The sequence below is a fragment of the Leiobunum rupestre genome, chromosome 7, assembly GCF_980474605.1.
Source record: "Leiobunum rupestre chromosome 7, qqLeiRupe1.1.hap1, whole genome shotgun sequence".
NCBI classification, from domain to species: Eukaryota; Metazoa; Arthropoda; class Arachnida; order Opiliones; family Sclerosomatidae; genus Leiobunum; species Leiobunum rupestre.
The window spans coordinates 23054167-23078095 of record NC_143390.1 but is presented as its reverse complement, the minus strand read 5'-3'; the positions used below and the strand labels follow the sequence as shown (position 1 = coordinate 23078095).

At 39.8% G+C, this 23929-nt stretch overlaps 1 protein-coding gene across 2 annotated transcripts; it reads left to right on the top strand.

Moving 5' to 3' along the window:
- Positions 1 to 1059: 1059 nt before the first annotated feature.
- Positions 1060 to 23916, top strand: LOC149935211 (uncharacterized). 2 transcript variants are annotated; one of them, XM_090180554.1, is made up of 12 exons: positions 1060 to 1188; positions 1264 to 1754; positions 20593 to 20769; positions 20889 to 21077; positions 21194 to 21283; positions 21356 to 21484; positions 21547 to 21714; positions 21783 to 22010; positions 22092 to 22310; positions 22372 to 22519; positions 22587 to 22981; positions 23053 to 23916. In XM_090180554.1, the coding sequence occupies exons 2-12, from the start codon at positions 1637 to 1639 to the stop codon at positions 23601 to 23603; spliced, it is 2412 nt and encodes an 803-aa protein (XP_090036680.1). In that variant the 5' UTR covers positions 1060 to 1188; positions 1264 to 1636; the 3' UTR covers positions 23604 to 23916. The 2 variants fall into 2 exon arrangements, with proteins under 2 accessions (XP_090036680.1, XP_090036679.1); XM_090180553.1 differs by having other exon boundaries at positions 1103 to 1754.
- Positions 23917 to 23929: the final 13 nt, after the last annotated feature.

The following is a 23929-nucleotide window of genomic DNA, read 5'->3' as shown; positions in this document are numbered from 1 at the left end:
CCAATTTAGTTATTAGGAAAGTTACCAATTTAGTTATTAGGAAAGTTACCAATTTAGTTTATATATATATATATTGAAGAGAATATTGTAAGGTTGAAAGAGCCAGTTTTTAATTATCACCGCTTTTAGTACTGAAAATACAGTCTGTAATTTACGATATACCAGTCCTAGTGGTTCCCTAGATGACCATTTTTCATTTTTTATTCAATTTCCATTTATACCAATTAATAAACGCGAAGCCCCCTTAATTATTTATAGAAAAATTAACTTTTCTACAAAATCTTCCAAGCTATGGGCTAAGAAGTTCATTACACCTAGGAGTAACAAACACAAGGAGAACGCAGCTAGCCTTTAAACACGCTAACGCAGTGTTGTGTACAAATTTCATAGGACCAGCCTTTACGCCGAACGTTTTACGGGCGAGGGGAAGACAATTTCCGGATTTTCCCCTTCCGACGGCAGCAGGCGCTAAAGCGTCTAACCAATGAAAAATGTACACAATAAAATTCACGACTTTTGACGGGTTGCGTTCTCCTTGTGTGGGGTGCTGAGTTTGTTGCTCCTAGATTGCACAGACTGTTTTAGGTTATTGCACGCCATCTCACGGGGATAAAATGTAAACAATATTTACATAGGTTCTAAAGTTGGCCGTAAGCGGTCTTGTTGTAACGGATTGGAAATACACACTGTAGGATATTTAAAAACCCTTTTTATTTTTTAAATAAATATATAAGCGTTATAAAACACAAAGCATAATATTACAAACCTAAAATTGCTCTTTTTCTAAAAGGGTGTATGAACTGATTCAAAAAATCGTCTGCTAACCCGTCTTGTTTTTAACCAAAGATAATCTATACTACGTACCCGGTTAAACCTATTGCCACAAATGTTAAATTCGTTGATTCGCCATAAACATCTGTCTATAAAAATGATAAAGCGTCTGCTTAGCAGACGAAAATCCAGCACCTAAGTGAATTTATCGCGTTGTCCACCAGGTGGCTCTATGTTAACTAAAAAGTCTAAGTGCCATTATGCAATACACGATTCGTCATTGCCACGCATGGTCGCATTTTGGGCTTTGCCTTTTTTTCAGAATAGAGGGGTCTGAGAGGTTAAAACCGTTTGGGAAATAACGGATTCGGATATATCAACTACTCGCCAAGTTAGACCGAACCGAAACAGACCTGGGTAAGATAACGCGCGAAAACAAGACGCGTTTTTCTATCCAAACAAAGTTGAATGTTTTCCGTATTCCCGCGTCAGAACTCGATCTTCGAGGCGTGTAGGAGGAACGGTCTCTTTGCCACCCTCCCTTTTTCCATCACGGACGAGCCGCGGAAAATACGCACCATTCACTAGCTCTCTGGCAACGGAGACTATGTGACACACTCTCTTCGTCGAAGGTAACGGTTAGTACTCCCTTCTCACTGGGTCATCCTACGACCACTCGCGTCGCCCAACTTCCAAGAGTTTACCCATATTACTACGGAAACGGACAACCTTTATTTAGCGGGTTCCCTCACCCAAGAGGAGGTGACATTTTGAAGTGATAACGGGACAACATGTGTTTCGCCAATAACCGGAGACCTTAAATGTCGGTACTGGATTCCAATTTGGATTATGGATCGACGCAAAAATGAAAGGACGCCCGAGTTTGATTCGTCATCCGGCTGGTCCAGTTGGACCGGCCTACACCATCACCAGACTGCTCTTGTACCTGGTGGCCTTCAACCAAACCACTTTCTTCGTTTCAGGTAAGGATCTCGATACGACACCCTACTTCTATTGTCTTCCTAGGCGGGTTCTACCAAATAATACCGTAATACGCCTGTAAATGCATAATTAAATGGCGATTTGACTAACGAACTTATTACGCATTTAGTCTAATTGCAAACCAAATCAGAATAATTGGCAATTATTTCTACAAAGAATAAGTCGTCATGTCAGCTTCGCAAGGTTGTTTTGTAATAGAAAAACTAAATTTTCAAAATAGATAACTTTAAATTGACATTGAAACTTAAAAAGTTATTTTTATAAACATTTTTAATTTAAAAAAAAATGATAATTTTGTAAACGCTCCTTTAACTTTAAAACAGAATTTCTAGAACAGTTGCGGGATTTAATTCCGAAATAGAGAAAGAATAGACCACCGGAAACTCTATAAACCTGAGCCAAGTTGGAGGTAGCCAACTACGGCCACGTGCCGGGTTAAAAAAAAATAATAATTCCCCCGGTAATAGGCGTAACGAAGAGCCGCGGTAATTGCAATTACATTGTAAGATTATATTGCGGCCAAGAAACGGGTCCGCGATATAACGCCCTCCATAGAAATGAACTCGGCGCGCATCGCGGACGACGTTATAAAACGCAACGTCGGGCGTTCCGGAGAAGATTTTTCATCGCCAGGGCTCTTCCGCTATCGAGACTAGATGGAAATCCCTGAAGTCTTCTAAGGGCAACACCAACAAAAACAGTCGCTCCGTAAAAGGACCCGCCCCGCGGTCGTTAAAATAACAGCGTCACCCGCGAATAAGTAAACGAATTCCGATCAGCGGGCACTCTTCGTAATTCATATTCGCGGATCCCCCGAGGAAAACGCGTCAACCGAAGTGACAATGTTAGCTTAAGTCGAAGTGATAAAGGTTGCCCCAATGTTAGAAGCAGTCAACTTGATCGAGATAAACTCATGTATATTTAGAGAGATAGCTAACCTTTCGAGCCAAGATGCGTGAGGGGTCCCCCCTAGGCTAAATTTGTTTTGAGTTTCCGTTTACCTCCCGCCGTAGAGACATCACGCGATTTAATTCGTATAGTAACTACCGTTCGGTTAATGCGGGGTTTTTTTTTAAGCCGCGAGAATTCGGAGCAACAACGAAGCCGTACTTCGGCACTTTTCCCGGGCTGCACCTTCGGAAGTCGAGAACTCTATTTTAGGTTCGAGATATTTTTAGTCAGTTTCCCTTCCTGTCTATACCGAGCTGAAGAGTCAAAGGGGGAAGTTGTCTATACGTTAAAAGCTAATATTTTAGAGGTTAGAGAGTTAAAGCGAGCGGCACTTATCCTATCTCGGTTCCTCAACTCTCGCGCCTTCGCTATCTGCTGTTAATAAAAGCAATCTAATTATTCCGCTTCTCCAGATTATGTCGAAACGGAGAACCATTAGCGCGATGATGGAAAAGGTTTTATATTCGAGTCAAATCCAACCGAATTGCTCGTAATGGATGCAACATAAACCGTAATATTTGGGAAAATATATTTAACGTAATAAAAAAACCTATGACACTTGTTATTCTCCGGACATTAATTTATTATTATCATTATTAACTTAATCGACATTTCAATCCGGGTATTTTCTAAGAAAATTTGTTTACGAATATCTACATAAACCGTAATATTTGGGAAAATATATTTAACGTAATAAATAAGTATGGCACTTGTTGTTCTCCGGACATTAATTTATTATTATCATTATTAACTTAATTGACATTTCAATTCGGGTATTTTCTAAGAAAATTTGCTTACGAATATCTACATAAACCGTAATATTTGGGAAAATATATTTAACGTAATAAAAAAACGTATGACACTTGTTATTCTCCGGACATTAATTTATTATTATCATTATTAACTTAATCGACATTTAAATTCGGGTATTTTCTAAGAAATTTGCTTACGAATATCTACATAAACCGTAATATTTGGGAAAATATATTTAACGTAATAAAAATAAGTATGACACTTGTTGTTCTCCGGACATTAAATTATTATTATCATAATTAACTTAATAACCATAAGTATGACAATTCCTATTGTTTTAATGCAAATTTTCTTATTGAACCTTTTTTTCGACCCTGACAATCTCACGTACCCAGCTCCGATTTGGACTCGCAACCAAACTGAGGACAATCTTTTGGTCATTGGAAGTAGATATATTATTTATACATTCGGAGGTAATTCAATGCTGAACCAAATCTTGATCGCTCTATAACTCTGAACTAAAACATAATTGTGCAAATAACTCCGTTCAGTCTCAATTTATTCAAATTGTCATACTTACTCTTATTACATTACGTATGTGTCTACCATTCTTATTCTAGGCCATAACATCCCCCCCAAAAGAGGCTTTTTGAATAATCGTAAACTCTTTGACTAGGATAATTATACTTTCTAATACTTGCCACGAGACTAAACCACAGGATACCTACAGGAGCTAACAGTTCTACGTCACCCATACTTTTTACTATTGAAAAAAAAATCTACCCAACATGGCAGCTAGGAGCAACAAACACAACACCCCACACAAGGAGAACGCAACCCGTCAAAAGTCGTGGATTTTCTTGCGTACATTTTTCATTGGCTAGACGCTTTAGCGCCTGCTGCCGTCGGAAGGGGAAAATCCGGAAATTGTCTTCCCCCCGCCCGTAAAACGTTCAGCGTAAAGGCTCGTGACGCTCGTCCAATGAAATTCGTACACAACAGTTCGTTAGCGTGTTTAAAGGCTAGCTGCGTTCTCCTTGTGTTTGTTGCTCCTAGATGGCAGCCACAGCCAAAGGTACGGGTTGTTAGTTCCCTATAGAAGGGCCCGTACATCTTTCAGTCAACAAACAATTTGCAATTTTTTCCAAATGGGGAAGATGGTAAAGGTACCTTCCGCTTAGCGTCATCGTCTTTGGAAAAGGGCTTCCACCTTTTCCCAACTAAACCCTTTCCCTCTCCACAACTTCCTCGAGTCATCGCCGCCATTTTGACCAAATTTCTACAGCCGCCAATTTATTATAATCACCGAGAATTCATTAACGTAAACAAAGCAGCTGCGGCATCGATACGAAACCGGGTCGAAAGAGTCTAAAAGGACGCCCCCATCGACGAATTGGAGTGAGGGGTAGCGGCTGATGCTTATCCGTAGCTATTCAAAGCGGAATCACTCCTAATTAGAAACTTAATTAGAATTTATAAAGAAGCGCGACACTCGTTAAAATCGGCGTTGTTCCTTTCTCCTAACAATGCCCACGCTGCGTTTTTCATTTTTCGACAGAAGTAGAAACGGTTATTCATTAAGAATTTATATTGTCGGGAGAATGACTTACCACGGCGATCTACGGCCAACATGGTTGAATTGTTCCTCCTGGGCACGAGAGGGGGGAGGCAAAAACGTCACGAGCGTGGGCTTCTATGACGTCGGAAGACGTTAATCTTAGACAACCAATGAGACACCTCGCTGATTTGGTTTCTTTTATGGGGAAGGGACTTACTGCTAGAATTGAACGCAAAGCTAAAAAAAAACGTCTCGGCTTAGGCATTCTCCCTAAATATAAACAATCCATTCTTGGTAGGAAGAAAAGGAGAACATCCATACGTTATTTCCTCAACTGGTTCGGGAGCGATTGGATTCAACCGGTTTCGGGAATATTATTAGAGGGCGGTGATGTTTCTGGTTTCGCGCGAAATAATGACCAGTGTGGGATGGAACGTAGCTTAAAATAATAATAAAATATGCATAGAGATAAAAGGTAGAAAAAATAATCACAATAATAAGAAAACCGTTTGGCCTGATTTCGGAAAATGTTTTTATTTTTATACTCTTTATTTTTTATTTTGTCGATTTAAAAAATGGTGAAGTGGTTCTGGAAACTGGACTGACAAGCGTATTACGTAGGTTAAACAAATCCAGTTTCTGACGACATTAACGTCAGCTGTTTAACATCTCATTTTTAAGCTGGTAGTTATAGTTTTAGTTTAGAGGTTTATTTAAGACGTACCAGAGTACACCCCTTAGAATCCGGGCGGCTCCAAATGGAGCACAGCAAGTAATTACAATGCAACAATAAAACACTGAACAAAAAATAAACTATCTATATAAACTCAAGTAAGATAAAGCACTGGTAGAATCGATAACTTCTTTCCTAACGTTTAACGTCTGTGACCTCCAACAGGACAGTATGGATTGTACAGCTCTGGGACACCAGTTCTCTGCCTCCAGTATAAGTATAAAATGGGGTGGTCATAATCGTGACCTTCGAATAATATTTTTTAGAGTGTCAAGCTTGAGTTTGAACACAATTTGTCCAAGGGTTGCCTTAAAAGGATTTGAGCAATATCCATCAATGAAAGAATATGTTGCGTTCTTATACAAATCCCTTAAGCCATCAGGGACGTGTTCAAGTGTCTCCCAATCATCCTCCCACGTCCCAAAGTAGCTTCTCAAGCCAAAGACAAACAACATGATTACCTTAACCTAATAAACAACCAACTTATATTAGTTTTATTAGTTCTACCATAAGTAACATAATAACAATAAGTATGACACTTCCTATTGCTTCAATGCTAGTTTTCTAACCGAACCTCTTTTCGGCACTGATACTCTCTTCAAGCTGTGACTTGGACTCGCGACTTACCGTTTTGGATGACTGCTTTTAGATAAAAATTTAAGCCTAATATCGGAGAGAACGTTCTGGAGTCGCGAGGGACTTTGGCTTTGTTTTGAAGCCCGCGTACCTATCACGCGTGATAAAAAAACATGAGCTCGTAGCGCCGAGAAAAACTTTTTTAATTTTTATCATTTTAGCCTAATATTCCGCCTATCTATCGGAAACCAGATATTTTGGCTTAGCGGAAGTCTCACATATTTTAGACAGTAGAGGGCTCTGTGCTGAGAAAATATCTTGATTACGCAATAACTATGAAAATCAGTTTGGCTGTAAATCTCGTTAATTGTCATACTTATTGTTATTATGTTACCTATGGTTCTACTGATATCGGCAGCTTTCCTAGGATGGTCAGAGTTCCTGCTGCGATGAACCCCAAAAACTGCAAACCTGTCTACTATTAGAATCACTGGCTGAAATTTTGATTTTGGATTACCTAACATAAATTAAGTTAATTAACACTAGCAATAGATTGGCTAATGTCATTAAAAGATAATATAAGCCTGGTACCCCTAGATTCGAGATCACCTACTCATGCCGGAACACTGAAAACAATTAGCTACATAGTTAGCATAGTAACCAACGATATACGGCAACCGTTGGAGTTCGATTTTTCGGAGGTCACTTTCCGGAAGTGGCTAATCGCTTCGCCACAAAACCCTCAATCGGAGACCTCTCTGAATTCGAATCTAGGGTATTATCTAAGATATATTATCTTTGATGCCATAAACCACCAGGGCCGTTTAACCAGGGCCGTGCAGGGGGGGGGGGCAAAATCCCACGAGGGGGGCCCGTAGCTGTAGGGCCCATCGACGAAGGTCAAGGGGGGGGGGGGTGCAAATCAAGATAACTTGGGAGAAGTTTTCAGGGCTCAAGGGGGAGGTGAAAATCGAAGGGGCCAGCGAGTAAGTTTGCCCCGGGCCCCAGGATACCTCTGCACGGCCCTGCGTTTAACCAAATTTGGACCCCAAGGCAGACCTGTGGTATGGGCCACTGTGGGCCCTCCCTACCAGAGTTGCAACCACTCACATATCCAATTGTTATTTGTATAGTACAAGTGACAGAAAACAAAACATTGTAAGAATGCCTTGTTTTTATGCAGAATTTACTCGTAGAAATGGTTAAATGCACACTCAATCCTAGATCTAGTAGTTTTGAAAACCATTTTTCTTAAACGTTTGTGGTGCGGGCCTCAAGGCAGTTGCCTCGCTAGCCTGTGCCTTAAGACAGCATTGTAAACCACTATACTGAAACAAGATAACCGTTTGCAGTGGCGGCGCTAGGGGGTAGGCCAGGTAGGCAACTGCCTACCTTCAAATTTCAAGGGGGCCTCAAATCATCCTATAAATTGATCTAGAAAGGGCCTCAAAATTCTCCCAAGAGATAAAATTCGCTTAAAGAGGCAATAGGCGAATCTCATTAATTCCTTATATAAAATGTATAATGAAAAAGTGATATTTGAGTCTTTCATTGTAAAATTTATTCCAGGAACCAAGTATACTAAAAGGTTTTAATCGTTATTTTTTATTCAAGCATTTCGTTGAAAAAAAGGGGGGGGGGGGTCGAGTGCCCATTTGGTTTGCCTACCCTGGTGAAAATTCCTGGCGCCGCCACTGATGTCCGTTTGCTAAATTCGGTAGCTTCTGTTCAGGGTGTGGAGGCGTAAATTTTTATCAAAAAGTAGTCATCCAAAACGGTAAGTCGCGAGTCCAAGTCACAGCTTGAAGAGAGTATCAGTGGCGAAAAAAGGTTCGGTTAGAAAATTAGCATTAAAGCAATAAGAAGTGTCATACTTATTTTTATTATGTTACTTATGATTATATTAATAATAACTCGAGTTAGCGTAAAGTCCCCGTTCCGGATAGGTCAAGAAATGTGAAAGACACGGAAACTCGCCTTCTACACTTTTTAAATAAATCCACTACTTTGTTTAGGGGGGGTATTTTTAGCTTAATTTATACAAAATAAATAGCCAACCCACGATAAAAGGCCAAAATTTCAATTTCGAAATCGTGATATTCATTCTACATCTACATAAAAGATTATTATTATTCTATTTCAAAATAATTAGACCCATTTTCACCTTTTTTCAAAAAAGCGTCAGTAATTATTAAGTTGCAAACGAATCGAATTTAACTGATTTTTTGTTGATTGACATCCGTTTTGAAATTCGTCACGCATAGGACGGCTTTTATAAAAGACCAAAAATTAAAGTCGTAGACGAGAAAGTAGACCAAATATTTCCCAAGAATAGCGGCAGTCCACCTTGAGTTAAAGTGACCCCTCCCATTTTTGAGGGGTTAGCAATTAGCATGTCCGAGCAGGGCCCGAGAGGACTTCCTGGCTTTACAAGAAGTTCTATACGCCGTGCTGCCAGAGAGAGAGCTTCGAACAATTAGCATCCTCTTATTTGCGTGAAAATGACACAAAAGATATATTAAGAACGAAATAGAACCCCACCCACGGGTTCCTTACACGCGGCGTGTGCGAAATCAAAAGTCCGTGGGTCGCCGTCGTATAGGAAAAAGAAATTGGGGAAAAAAAGCTTTTTCTAAAAAATCGTCGATGCATTTCGACGCTTTGCAATTCTAATAATATTAGTTTTATTATATCATAAGTAACACAATAACGATAAGTATGACAATTAACGAGATTTACAACCAAACTGATTTTCATAGTTATTGCGTAATCAAGATGTCTAAAATATGCGAGACTTCCGCTAAGCCGAAATATCTGGTTTCCGATATCTGGCCATAGATATAGGAAACGTATATAAAGGTCTATATAAAATATTTGAAAGGGAGTGAATACGGAGGTGACTGCTAGCAGAAACGCGTAATTTCGGCAGGCTATCCTTATAACGCGCTATCTATCGGTAAGAAAGCTCGTGCTATCGTCGCGAGAGCCATTGTCTCCTGCTTAAAAATTATACTAAAAGTCACCAACAGATGGTGTCTAAAGACTACGGCCTGCGGAAAGGTCAAGCACTTTCTACTAAAATGCTAAGAGAGCTCGCGCTCTTGGTCACGTGCCTTCCTCGGTGTCTGCTAGGTGTCAATTCCGTATTTTATGTTAGGCTTAGACGCCCCGAAATTTATCTAGACCTTTATATACATTTCTTATATCTATGTATCTGGCGGAAAATTAGGCTAAAATGATAAAAATTAAAAACGTTTTTCTCGGCGCCACGAGCTCTGGTTTTTTTATCACGCGTGATTCGCACGCGGGCTTCTAAACAAACGCTACCTGAGAGCAAGAGTCTTGTAAGTCGAAATACGTGACTTTTGAAAGAAATTCAAAATTAGAATCCTCGAGTGTTTTTAAATTAAGGTGACTCAGTACAAAATTTTCAATATATGTTTGCACTTAATTTTTATGTATTTTAATAATTAGATTATCATGGTTATTATACTAGATTTCGAACTTAAACTTTTTTTTTCTCAAATAAGGATTTTCAGACTTGCTTGACTCTTGCTCTAAGGTAGCGCAAAGCCAAAGCCCCTCGCGACTCCAGAACGTGCTCTCCGATATTAGGCGTACATTTTTATCAAAAAGTAGTCATCCAAAACGGTAAGTCGCGAGTCCAAGTCACAGCTTGAAGAGAGTATCAGTGGCGAAAAAAGGTTCGGTTAGAAAATTAGCATTAAAGCAATAAGAAGTGTCATACTTATTTTTATTATGTTACTTATGATTATATTAATAATAACTCGAGTTAGCGTAAAGTCCCCGTTCCGGATAGGTCAAGAAATGTGAAAGACACGGAAACTCGCCTTCTACACTTTTTAAATAAATCCACTACTTTGTTTAGGGGGGGTATTTTTAGCTTAATTTATACAAAATAAATAGCCAACCCACGATAAAAGGCCAAAATTTCAATTTCGAAATCGTGATATTCATTTTACATCTACATAAAAGATGAGATTCTATTTCAAATTAATTAGACCCATTTTCGCCTTTTTTGTTATGTCGAAATTGATTACCGTAAAAATGATTTTATTAGTAAAAAAAATACATGTATAAATCAATAGATGAAAGATATTTGATAAAAGTTGACTTTTTTCTAAGACGTTTAACATAGAAAATTAGGAAACAATTTTGGACTAGTTCCAGCCGTGAATAATTCTGTGAAAAAAAACCATGTGTAATTTTTCCGAGAAACGTTCGATTTGCGAAAGACAATAAGTGTATTATATTGTTACATAAGTGTGACACTTCCTGTTCTTCACACGCAAAGGTTTTGCGTCCGCTCGCTAACGCGTCACACGAAGCCTTTGACAACGCCTCGCTAGAGGGAGATTTTCTTCTTGTTATGACGTCACTCCGTTACTAACTCTCAGTAAAATATTCCCCAAAGTGACAAACTTATGGAACAATATTATAGACTTATGGAAAGACTAATGTACCGACAAAAATACCAACATTTTTAAAATATAATTATAATTGTAAACATTTGTTTTAGTGGGCGTATTAAAGTTATTCCGAGAAAGATAGAATTGGAAAGTCGGTCCGCCTCAGGCGATACTAACCCAAAGAAGAAAGCGGAATATTCCCTAAATAAAAGTGCGGAGAGCGCAAAATGGTGGCACCTGAGTTGCTAGTACGCGGAAATCGTGTGGGGCCAAATTGCGCAAAACCCCTACGCTTGGCGTAGGTCTCTTACACTTTCTCGACGTCTCAACGTAGATTCGATACCACTGACGAGAAAAAAATGTTAAGTTAAATATTCGAGTGTCGTTCTCACGGCGCTGACATGCCACAGATACGTCTATTCTCTTGGAACGCGCTGCGACACAAAAAAAAGCGCCATGTAATCATAGCTGCACGGCCTGAGTTGGACTCGGGCTCATCTCAAAATGATTACTTGCACGTTTAAGTGCTCGTCACTGGCTCAATTTACGGACAAATATTGTACAGGCTCAGCTCAGACTCGGGTAAAACGACACGGTTTGAAACGGCTCGTCTCGGACTCGTGTTAAGCTTTATTTTTACCCAAACATTTAAGTGCTCGTCTCTGACTCAATTTACGGAAAAATATTGTACAGGCTCAGCTCAGACTCGGCTAAAACGACGGGGTTTGAAACGGCTCGTCTCGGACTCCTGTTAAGCTTCATTTTTAATGTGGACTCACCTCGGTCTCATTTGATTTTCATTTTTTCCCTCGTCTCGTCTCGAGCTCATTTTTCTTGGTCTCGGCTAGTGCTCAAATTGGTCAAAGTTTTTTCGAATGGTCTCAGCCGAGGCTCTTGATTTAATGAAATTTAGAAGGGACTCGTCTCGGGCTCAAAAATTAACTCTAATATTTAAGGACTCGGTCTCAAACTCACAAATTGGCTCAAAATTGAGACGAGCCCGCGCAGCTATGCGTGTAATAACCCCTTGGTTAATAACGCGGCTATGTGTCGGATCGTTTCGTATTTCGCGCCAAAAACAAATTCGCAGCCGTGATTTCTAGAGTATACCATTACCGAGAAGTTATTAATTGATAATTACGCAGAATGACTAGGTTGAGATGATTCGTGGCTACCATAATCTAATTTGCTCCCCGTCAAGTCAAGTGGGGAAGGATTACGTCACCCGCCTCCGTTTCAAAGACGTCAGTTTTAGATATCCAATGATATATCGAGCTGATTTGATTGACTCTTAAGGGGAGGAGCATACTGGTAGACCGTGAAGTGGATTGTAAGTTAAACTAAAATCAGTCATTCTCTCTAAGTATTAAAAAATTACAGCTTGGCAGACTTCTAAACGATTTTTTTTCTTAATGGAATGGAACGTTTATTATGATACCATAACTAATGGCGGTTCGGTAGTAGTTGACAAGATAGTCCGTTTCGTTTGGCAAAGACTACTATCAGCTGCCTAACAATCCGCATGGGCTATAACGCTGCCAAATAAAGTTGACGTCAAGCGACGCCTAATTTATAATTCGTTCTACAAGTAATTAAAAAGGAAACTTTCTCGAAATTCGATCCCAGACTGTGATGGCTCGAATATGCGAGAAACGCAAAAAGGGGTTGGAAGAAATGACCTTTTCCAGGCCAGCTAATAGACCGATTCCAAAATTACGTACAGGGAAACACGCGTTTAGAGCGAAGCTTACCCTTTTAGTTTCGATTTTAATGATTTTATTTATAGCGGGCGCCAATTTAAAATATTGAGCGGGAAGGAAATAAGTACTCACTTATTTACTACAAAAAACTACTTCTAACGCTATTTTAAGCGCTGCTAAATAAATTAGCCACAAAAATAAACACTAAAAACTAAATATTATCCGTGGTTTTCGGATAATTTAAATTTCAACGCTGGCGCCATCTGGTAACACTTCCGAGTATTTTAAACTTGACCTATAATGGTGGTCTATACCAACACCTTGGAGATCAGCGCTTACGCAAAACCCGTATTGTTTCAAATTTAAATAAAACCAACACAACTTAAAAACCGGGGTCAAAACTACCAAGATCGTACTTCCCTGTGTGTGTTTGAAGAACGCAAAAAATTCGTACAGCGCGGTAGGCCTTCTAATGGAAAGGATTAGATGAGTGAAATTATCACATTTTATTACTCTAGTAATCGGACATGGTTGAGGGCCGATGTGAAAACTTTCCCAGGCAAGCCACACATCCCGCCAGAGAGACCCAGAATACGAGATAGTGGGGCCAAAGCGTCGATGACTACGCAGAAACAAATACGGTATCGCGTGGGACAAACTTACCGACTTCGAAATGGGACACGGTTCAATAACTAAACATCACTAACGTCGCCAGAAGCGGTTCTTTTTCAGCGGGTACTTCGAGAAAGAAATGGGCAGCAGTTGCGGGGATCAAGTACATTACTTCTTCCTAGTTCAGTAAAAAAAATTGGCGCATTAAGGCAAGTTTTCACCAGGGCAAGAACGCCGCGTCGGCAAACTTCGACGCAAAATAATTATTAGGCCTAACGGAAATTTTTCTTGTCGACTTCAAAATTATGCTTGGTTTCTACCAGTGGCGTAACTATACCATCTGAGGCCCGTGGCAAATTCTTTGGATGGGGCCCTCCCAGTAAAAATCGTCACATTTTTAAGTACCTAGGTACAATATTTTGTTAAAAAAGTTAGGCTATTTCTGAACTCGCGGCCGCTGGGCCGGGGCCCTCTCGGGTCGGGGGCCCGTGGCATTTTGCCAGCCCTGCCGCCCTATAGTTACGCCACTGGTTTCTACTATCGCGCGTCACAATGCATTTTTCATTACGCGCGTCAAAACGCTTATATGTCCCAAAGGCCGCTTTAACAGTAGACACTTTGGTAACGTTTTAGAACGGTTTCGAAGGATCAAATTGTAAAAAATTTTGCGTCAAATGTATTTATCGTATGCGTATTAATACAGTTGACACCGAAAATGTCCAATTTGATTTTTCGAAACCGTTTTAAAACGTTTCCAAAGTGTTTAGTATGAACGCGGTTAAATGAGTGACGCGTTGTGGAAAACAAGGCTTACGAAAAAATTTCGTGTCGACGCGAAAAAGTCGTGGTGTTTTGGTTTTCCTGCAACCCGGCTTATGGCTTATATGGAATAGGAAGAGTCAAGACCGCGAAATTTGTTCCATACCGTGAAAGGAAGAAAGTCGAAATTGTAGGCCATATTTTAAAACGCTAAATTCTCGGCATACCAGAATTACCGAAAAATGTTCAACCAATAATTAGCGAAATTACGCAAGGCCAACCACCCGGTCCAACTCCGTCGGTCTCCCTCCGTAGCTCAAACCAGATTGACGTAACGAACGCTAATATCTGTACGGGTAATTATAACACCCTCAGCGGACCGATTTCTCTTCTTACACGCGCGCCGGTTGAGATAGCGGGATGCATCCCGAGATATAATTTGGGTGGGCCCCGCTTAAGGGAGCCGGGGTTTGTTTGGGGGCTAATAACGGTGTGCCGCTCTTTATCGGTCAGAAGTTGCGGATGACTCCGTAGTCCCGCTTGTCTCTGTCTCTATTTTTTACGCGGCGAAGCAGGGCGTTGCCCACTTTTAGAGCAAAACTGGGGGATATCTGGCTTCGCAAGAGGCGCTCGCCCACAATATAGGTTCCGGGCGCGCGCTTTGCCTCATTGCTAATCATCATTTCGATTTTTCTCTACTAAACCCGTAGCTTCCCCAATTTTCACCCTCTCTTTCGACGCGTACCAGCGTTTTCCCCGAAATAAATAGTGAGTCCTCCTTCCATTATTATGACGCCATTTCGGCCCACGCCTTTCTTCTCTTCGAGGACAAAATGAAAATGTATTTCTCTCCAAAGACTCCATATAAAGAAATAGCCCTAATGAAAAATATCAGCTTCCGATTTCTGAGTTGGGGAGGCGATTTTCGATACCAGTGCGCGATAAACTATTTGTTTATAAAGCGCTTGTATACGTTTCGAATAGGCTTCGTTCGTAGTTTAAATTTTGGTCATAAGTTTCGCCGTCTACCGACCGAGTTTAAAATGAAAGCTGTCTGCACATTCAAAATTATCTCTGTGCAACAGCTAAAACTTCAATTTCTTCACATATTTAGTTGACGGATATTAAGGCAGATGGCGCTATATTTCCTAAGCTCGAAGGCCGAAACCTACAGGCGTTTCCATAAAATAAAACAATACAAAATTAGAAGTAAAAAATTTTGTTATCCGCGTCACGAGCTTAAGATTTTTAGTACTTTATTGGCACGCGCGTTTCGCACGTGGACTTTAAATTCCAATAACAGAACTCCGAAAAAATTAGCTCGTAGTAACCAAGTATTCGCGACCGAAACGCGTAGGTGGCGTAACGGCGCTAGGTTCTAGCGTCTGCTACAGGCAAATTAAAAAGTCATAAGAACGTTTATTCTTAAATAAACTTATCAAAATATAAGCAAACGATGCAAAAATTATATTAAAATGCAAATATCATTATTTATAAAGTTAAATTTACCAAGAACGACGAGGAAAACCTTTAGCCGCTACCTATCTAGGTTTCATTGGCGAACTAAAGGGGGCGTAGCGATAGATTTTAGTCGCGAATATTTTCCGAGGGGTCCGACATTAGCTAAAACCCGGTACACTCTAGAGAAAAAGATTTTAGAAATCTTAAAATCAAATGTAAAATTCCGAAATCGGCGCGAAAATCAATTTTAAAATCTCGAAATCAACCTATAAAACCAGAAATCAACCCGAAAATCGTGCTCTGAAATTTGCCAAGATACAAATTTCAAGCAAATGAAAATTAGCTGTAGAGGCAGATGGAATACTTCTAAAAGTTATGAGATACTAATTGGTACAAAATTTGGTGATATAACTCGCCAATTTGAGGTCGGACAAGATTTCAAAAGGATAAAAAAACTAACGCAGTTTGTTGTGTTTTAAGGAAAACGAGTATATCAACACTTATAAAGACACTCCAAATACGGTTAATAACATTAGGAGAATAATATTTCCATCAAAAAGTCAATGTTAGATATGAATGAATGCTTTTACGCCCTTCAAATTAAAAAAAAATGCACAGGCCGTTACGTAAGACTAGCAAGTTTCCTCGTTTCTAAAAAAAAGTAATATTAAAGAGCATTTGTTTTGAATTGCAAGGGTGAGTGCATAAGATTCCATGGATGGAGCGAAATTCTTCATATTTACGTAATCCGTTTGTTGACATTTTTCTTTGAAAAAAAGGGGTAAAAATGTATAAATTTAACCACCCCCAACACCTTAGTTGGCATGTAGGTCATGATGGAGAAGATGGTAGGTTATTACGTGTTAATGGCTTTTTAACAAATTTAAACGTAGAAGGGCGCGAGCGAAAGTCGTAAGAAAATAAATAACATAATAAACATAAGTATGACCAAAAAGGATTTGGATTAATAACAGGTTGTTCCGAAGAGGACACTCGACATTCACTACTGGCAATTGAAATTTTTATCTCTTTGTCGGAAGAACAGGGCCGGATAAACCAATAGGCCTGGGCCTAGGGCACCAAGCCTATTTAACAGGGTTCGAAAAAAATAAAAGTACAAAACTTTAATCATTTGCTTTTCACAAAATATTTTCCGGAGTAATTTTAGTAAATGCGTCCACCCCTATGAACCAAAAATGTTTGATTGTCACATTCTCTGACGGACTGCCGAGTAGCCCCTGACGACATACTAAATCTGGCAGCAAAATGAATTTTCCTTCCATTTCTCAATTATAGATTGAGGAAGCGCCTAGCTCGCTATTGAAAGGGGGCACCAAAATTAACTTGGGCCTAGGGCCCCATAAAGTCTTAATCCGGCCCTGCGGAAGAATTACTCAAAGGGTCGGGTATTCAGAAAAATCTAGTGTTGTTAATTTTCCGGAAAAATAAAATGCGGAAAATTTTCCGTGAATCAGAAAATGAAAAACTGAAACAAAAATTACTTTTTAAGGGTTTTTAATTTTTTTACTTTTTATCGATATAAAATGTCTAATAACAGTAAACATACTACAAAACAGTAAAGCTAGTCTTACTTTTAGATTCGAAAAAATTAGGCGAAAATGCCGCTTTATTTAAATTTGCAAACAATATTTTCCGACTTACAACCGTAGAAAAATCCAGGAATTTTAACAAATCCACAATATGCACTGTAAATCCACAAATCCGTGGATTTTTTTAAGCTGGATTTTTTAAAAATCAACAAAATCCTCGATAAAAATGCCAAAAGAATTACCAATCCCTGGATCTACAAACTGTTATTATTAAATTCCACAAATCCTTGAGGAAAATCTACTAAAAATTACATAACTGAATCTACAAAATCTTAAAGAAAAATCCACAAAAATTCATGGATCTACAAATCCAAGAGAAAAATCCTTAAATCCTCTAGGAAAATCATTAAAAAAATTACAAATTCATGGATCTACAAATCCAAGAGAAAAATCCAAAAATCCTCTAGGAAAATCATAAAACAATTACAAATTCATGGATCTACAAATCCAAGAGAAAAATCCAAAAATCCTCTAGGAAAATCATAAAACAATTACAAATTCATGGATCTACAAATCCAAGAGAAAAATCCTTAAATCCTCTAGGAAAATCATTAAAAAAATTACAAATTCATGGATCTACAAATCCAAGAGAAAAATCCAAAAATCCTCTAGGAAAATCATAAAACAATTACAAATTCATGGATCTACAAATCCAAGAGAAAAATCCAAAAATCCTCTAGGAAAATCATAAAACAATTACAAATTCATGGATCTACAAATCCAAGAGAAAAATCCAAAAATCCTCTAGGAAAATCATAAAACAATTACAAATTCATGGATCTACAAATCCAAGAGAAAAATCCAAAAATCCTCTAGGAAAATCATAAAACAATTACAAATTCATGGATCTACAAATCCAAGAGAAAAATCCAAAAATCCTCTAGGAAAATCATAAAACAATTACAAATTCACGGATCTACAAATCCAAGAGAAAAATCCAAAAATCCTCTAGGAAAATCATAAAAAATGACAAATTCATGGATCTACAAATCCAAGAGAAAAATCCAAAAATCCTCTAGGAAAATCATTAAAAAAATAAAAAGTTCATGGATCTACAAATCCAAGAGAAAAATCCACAAATCTTCGACGAAAATGCACAAAAAATTACAAATCCCTGGATCCATAAAATCCTAGAGAAAAATCCACATATTCCTGAGATTTTCAAAAATACGGTTGGATTTTGGAGAAATTCATAAATCCATGTAAAAATCCACCGGATTTGAAAATCCTGTACATTTTATTCTGAATATCCAACCCATCGGAATTTGATGGAGAAAAATTTTACATTCGTAATTGAACATAAATTTAAGCCACCTTTCTCAACAGAAGGTCGGTTAACTGGAGCTAGTTACGTTAAAAACCACAATATACTTATTATTTTAAATTATACATTCGCGATTAGTATAGTTCTCAGTATTTAAATAGTATATCTTTAATACTTTACTTATGGATACCACCAAAATAGCAAATTTATACGTTTCGATCGAACGGAACTAAAAATACAAAGCGATTCGATCCAATGATAATAACAAAACTTATATTTATCTTTGTCATCAAACTTACGATCTCTTGGCGGAGTCAAAACCGCAAACTGCACCCTTCGTCCCGCGTCATATTCAAAGTATTCGGTATAGCGAATACTAACGAGGTCATAGCGTTCGACCATTCCGTTACCGAAAAACTAGAATTTAAAGTCGGCACGAAACGGTTGGAATAAAAAGTTTATCAATTGTCAAAATGAACTGATACATTCCAGATGCAGTGGCATGTTTTTTTTAATTCTCTTATTTCGTGGTTTAATTGGGTCGCGAAATATTCTAAACATTGCACGCATCGATGGAATAATACAAAAGACCGTTTCTCATTCAATATCCCTCCGATGGACCAGCCCTGATTCGAAACAGTGGAATTGTATCTGATACACGCGTATAGATTTTTATTTCCAATCTATATTCTTCTTTTTTATTAATTTTGTTTTCGTTTAATTAGATAAGGAAGGTGTTAAAAAAATTAATACAGGTTGATTGAACTTTTATGATATTAAAAATTTCATTGAGATGAATATAACGGATTTTATTTTCAAACATTAACTTAAGAATGGACCGAAACAAAGCTAAGGATAAAAACTCTTGTAATATAAAGGTTGCGTTTGAATTGTAATAATTATCGAAATGATAAAGGATTTTTCCAAAACCCACTATCGAAGTCCGCATCTGGGTGAATCTATAAATAAATAAATATTTTAAAAGTTAATTCAAATTCGGACAAAAAGACGAAATTTCTAAAGCTTTTCCTGCAGTTCCCACGTCGAGGAAAATAAGATTGTCCCTTCTTTCGTCAACTCCTTCAAATTTCAACTTGCCTGGGTAAAAACGCAGTTTGTCACGAACTCCGGAAAAACACCTCGAATATAACGACAAAAGTCCAGTGAACTAGACGAACTCGGTAAAAATCTTTAGCCCAAAGTTCAGTCGGCCGCAAAGGGAAACCCCCCTTCCCAAATTTGAATACAAAATTCAACATAAGTTGATGGTCACACGAACCTATTTGAATAAAACCGATTGATTTGACGGGGCAATAAATTCAAAATCAAGTCAACCGTGTTTTTTTTAACATTTCGGATTTTCGGTTTGAAGTCGGAAGAAAAATAACCACAGCATTTTTCGGGTATTTCTCTAATGATAGGAAATTTTTGATAAATCGATATTTTGCGTAATAAATCGGTTTTAAATTCGCGAAACCAGAAGTAATTATGGTGAAATTAAAATAACGTGAAAGCCAAATTTCAGGAAAAAGGAACGGAAGCCAATGATAGTTTCCGATCTCAAGAACAGATTGACCGTGAAAATATTACCAAGAGAAGGCTGCGCTTTTATTATAGAAGCGAGGTCTTCTTGTTGGAGGAAATAAATACAAAGGAATTCGGGAGTGAACTTTATCAGGAAATGAAACGACATTTTTTCTTCCTTTAGACATTCGATATAACAATCACGCACCCCGCGTAATCGTAGTCTGCAAACGTCTCCGTGACAATGGGAAAGACTTCGTCAAAATTAACTAGTAGTCTCCGAATATCGGCCGGATGTTAGGAACCGCGAACTCATCATTCGAAAAAGGTATCGGCGTGATGTCCTTTCTTAAGCTCGTTACCGCCGAGAAGATACGGTAATTTGGTCAATCCGAATGAGCGGAAGGTATACTGAGAAAATCTTCCAACGTACGGGTGTCCGAAATTCTTTTACGCGGGTTTGAATGGGTGAAGGAAAAGAAAAGACTCGCCAAAGAAGGTGAACCACGAGGAAGTTTAGGGGAATCGGAGCGGAACCGAGTGTTATTGTCACGGCTCTACAATGAAGAAAGACTGTTTTCGCAAAGACTAATCCGTTAGAGAAACGACCCCGATCTCCCTTTTCCCAGAATAGGGTCCTTTTCACGAGATAATTGTCAACGAAATATACCTAGGTGGGAGTTTGTTCACCTACGATATCAAGTCTCACTTCCGGTGACATTATGTTATCTCGTGGCTATGAGTAATTGGGATGTCACGGTCGAAATTTATTACTAAGTCATAGATCCTTATAGACGTAATCGATATTTATTGAGGTAGTGTCTACGTAGAATTTTTACGAAAAGTGTTTATAATTCGGATGGTTTTTTCTTTTTAATTTTGGTGTAGGGCTGAGGTGCGGCTATCCAGGTTCGCCCACGCACGGTCGACCCAACCGTATGAGAGAAGAGTTCGACGAGGGCGAAACCGTCTCGTACACCTGCGACACGGGCTACTTTCTACTCGGACCACCCACGCGAAAATGCCAACCCAGTGGACAATGGTCTGGCAGAATACCTCTCTGTGGTAAGAATTATCCTTACTTCGGGCAAAAGGTCAAAATAAAAATTGAACAAACGGATCGTATGAAACGGGAGTGGGTTTGGTATGAACCCTTTGACGGCGGCATTCCAATCTCTTTTCAGATACCAGTTTATCGTCCCCCGGAACGGCCGAGATCTCGCAGACCTTGTCCGAATACCCCGCAGCCCTCGCCATCGACGGGAACGTGGCGACTTGCGCCGTAACCACGCGCCGAGCGCCCAGATGGTGGAGGCTCGACTTGGGCCGTTCCTATCGCATCCTCTCCGTGGGAGTTACCATCAACGCCCCCAGTCAGTTTCTGTCTTTAGAGTTTAGCGAAAATATTTCCACTACGTTCAATTTAGTATTGAAACGTGGGATTGCGCGTCTTTTCAGTTAATAGCCAGTCTCTTTTTCGAGTGTACAGGTCCCGATCAAAACTTCAAGGTGTTCATCCTGGGGCTAAGAGGCAACAGTGCCATTTATCAACCCTGCTCTTCGTTTAACGGGAAATTTGGTTGGTTACTCGTTTTCTCGTCGTCGATAAGGTCAAGTTGAATCAATAACCGCCATCATTTTTTTATGGCAGCCTCTTCATCCGTCATTTTGGTTTGCGGCGAAGGACGTGGCTTGGATGGGCGGTACATCCACATCGAAGATAATCGAAAGGAGTTGGCGTACTTCACCCTTTGCGAGGTCGAAGTGATGGTGGTTAAAGGTGAGGCATCGACGCGTCGTCCGGAATTTGGGACACTGACATATATTTTGCTGTTTTCCTAGAAAAATACGATTGTGGCCAACCGGAGCGCCCAGCCCAGTCGTACACAGTCAGGATCAAACCTGAACAAGTAGAATACAGATGTCTAAGTGGGTATAAGCTAGAAGGGACCAAACGCAGGCATTGTCTTAAGAATGGGCAATGGTCGGACTCAGCCCCGTTATGCAAAGGTAATGAAATCTCATAGGAAAAGACTTGTCTAGAAATCAAACGGATGATGTATTTTTTTTGACGATAGAGGTAAAATGCCAGGATTTAAACCTGCAAGAATCTTCGTTCTCGGGAGGAAGTGTCAAAGTCATAAGTGCCAGAAGAAGCGAAACCAATCGAGGGGGGCGGGCCAAGGTGGCAATCTTGGGTAGCGTAGCGGAATATTACTGCGTCGAAGGCTACGTACTCCGGGGAAACGGGACGAGGGAGTGCTTGGACAATGGAACTTGGAGTGGCCAGCCACCCAAATGCCAACGTAATACCAAGAATCTGAAAATTAGAATACGGTTCGCCGATAAAGGAAAATGATATATATTTTTGCGACTTAATTTTGTAGCCGTGGATTGCGGAGACCCGAACATGCAAACGAATTTGAAGTCTCGAAACGGGATCGAAGACTGGAAATTCGATCTAGTGTCTGGTTCGACGTTGTACGGTAGTTTGGCTCGTTTGATATGCCCCGAAGAACCGGGAGTTGATGGTCAAGTGCCCGTCAACATTCGATGTAAAGATGACGGAGCCTGGAGCAAGCCAAAGGCCAAGTGCGCCACCCTAGGTTAGTTCTATGACGGATATAAATGTAAATGCAACAATGTTAATGGATGTGATCGTTCTAGTCAACGGAATGGAGTCAGCTTTTGGCGCAACCGACCAACGTAAGGACGACCCACTTCAAAACACTGGAGTATCCATAGGGTTAATAGTTGGAATGATAGGGGCTGTGGTGGTCGCCACGGTTGCTATAATCTACTTCCTGCTTCGCCGGTAGGTAACAAAAACGGGAAGTTTTCCATAAGGGGTAATCGAAGGTGAAAACCAAACCCATTTCCAGGAGAAGTCGCCAAAAATCGGAATCTCATCGTAAAGGAATCAGTCAAGCTAGCTCCACGACCACGAACTCATCGAGCTCATCGGGATTGGGAAGCTGTCAGTCTTTGATGCGAAGCTCTTCCGTCGAAAGGTTAGGGGTCGGAGGACTACTGTACCACAGTGGCAGAGGAAGTAGCAACAAGAAAACGCAGACGGCGGACGAAGGCTACTACTCGGAACCCAAGGGAAGGCCAACGCCTATCAGTCTCATTTCGAACGGTCACTACGACTACCCCAAAATGGCGGGCTCGCAAATGTTACCTCCCAAATCGGCCAGCGTCCTCATCGCCCCACCAGATTATTCCTTCCAAATCATTCCTACCTCTCTATTAGAAAAAGGAGGACGACTTCCTTCCGGTAAGGATCACCGCTTCTTCTCGACTGAAAAAAAAACGAATCTCTAACCTTTCGTATATTTTCTCTTTCAGTAAGCTCCAACGGATCCCGAGAGAACATCTACGAAGAGATCACCTTGGGATGCCGAAAAAGGTCTTCGGGCAGCGAAAACAGTCGCCCGGACAAGAAATCAGACCAGCCACTTCCAAAATCCGTAGCAAAAACAAGCTCTCCCGCCAACCTGTCGGCTCTCTACGCTACCGTGGATTTTGACAAAAAGAGGGAAGAAAGAATGAAACGACAGACGCGCATGGCTCCCGATGGCGCGAGTGACTCCGCGGACAGTACCCCGAAACACGTCACGGGAACCGAGAGAAACTTAAGTCTTTTGTCGGACTCTCCAACCACCGTGTACCGCGAACTCCCACCTATTCCACCCGACGAAGACGATTATAGACGTTTTCAGGATTCGAAAACCAACGACGACTCTTTGGGCGAGCGAAGCGCGTCTTCCGCTACTTCGACTGTCTTTACGATAATCGATAATGATTTGTACGGCGATGATTCCTTGGATAAAATATCGCAGTCCGACGGCGTTATGGTGGACAATGAACTTTACAATTCCGTAAAACCATGGACGTAATTATACGTAGAGATAAAACTGGGAAATTTTAAGAAAAAGATTTATTTTAACCGTCAAAAACTTAAATTTATTTTAAAAAGACTGACCACGCCGTTGGAATTTTTCTTAACCAATAACTGGCAGAACCAAAGACGAATAAATTTGGCGCTATTAAAACTTATCCTTAAATGGAACATCTTGGGCCCAATTAGAGGGGTGTGCAATTTCTTAACGCGTCCAACTACTACAACCATTTTATTTTAACGTCGCTAAAAGTTCTATGTACCTTTCATTTTTGGCGGTATTTGTAAAATAAAAAATGCCTATAACAAGATATTGTTTATTGA

What these genes read in the sequence shown, in the direction of transcription:
- LOC149935211 (XM_090180554.1), top strand. Translation starts at nt 1,637, where the DNA reads ATGAAAGGACGCCCGAGTTTGATTCGTCATCCGGCTGGTCCAGTTGGA. An exon ending in CCAGCCACCCAAATGCCAAC is followed by an intron (nt 22,011 to 22,091) that starts GTAATACCAAGA and finishes TTAATTTTGTAG; the next exon opens with CCGTGGATTGCGGAGACCCG. An exon ending in AGGAGGACGACTTCCTTCCG is followed by an intron (nt 22,982 to 23,052) that starts GTAAGGATCACC and finishes TTTCTCTTTCAG; the next exon opens with TAAGCTCCAACGGATCCCGA.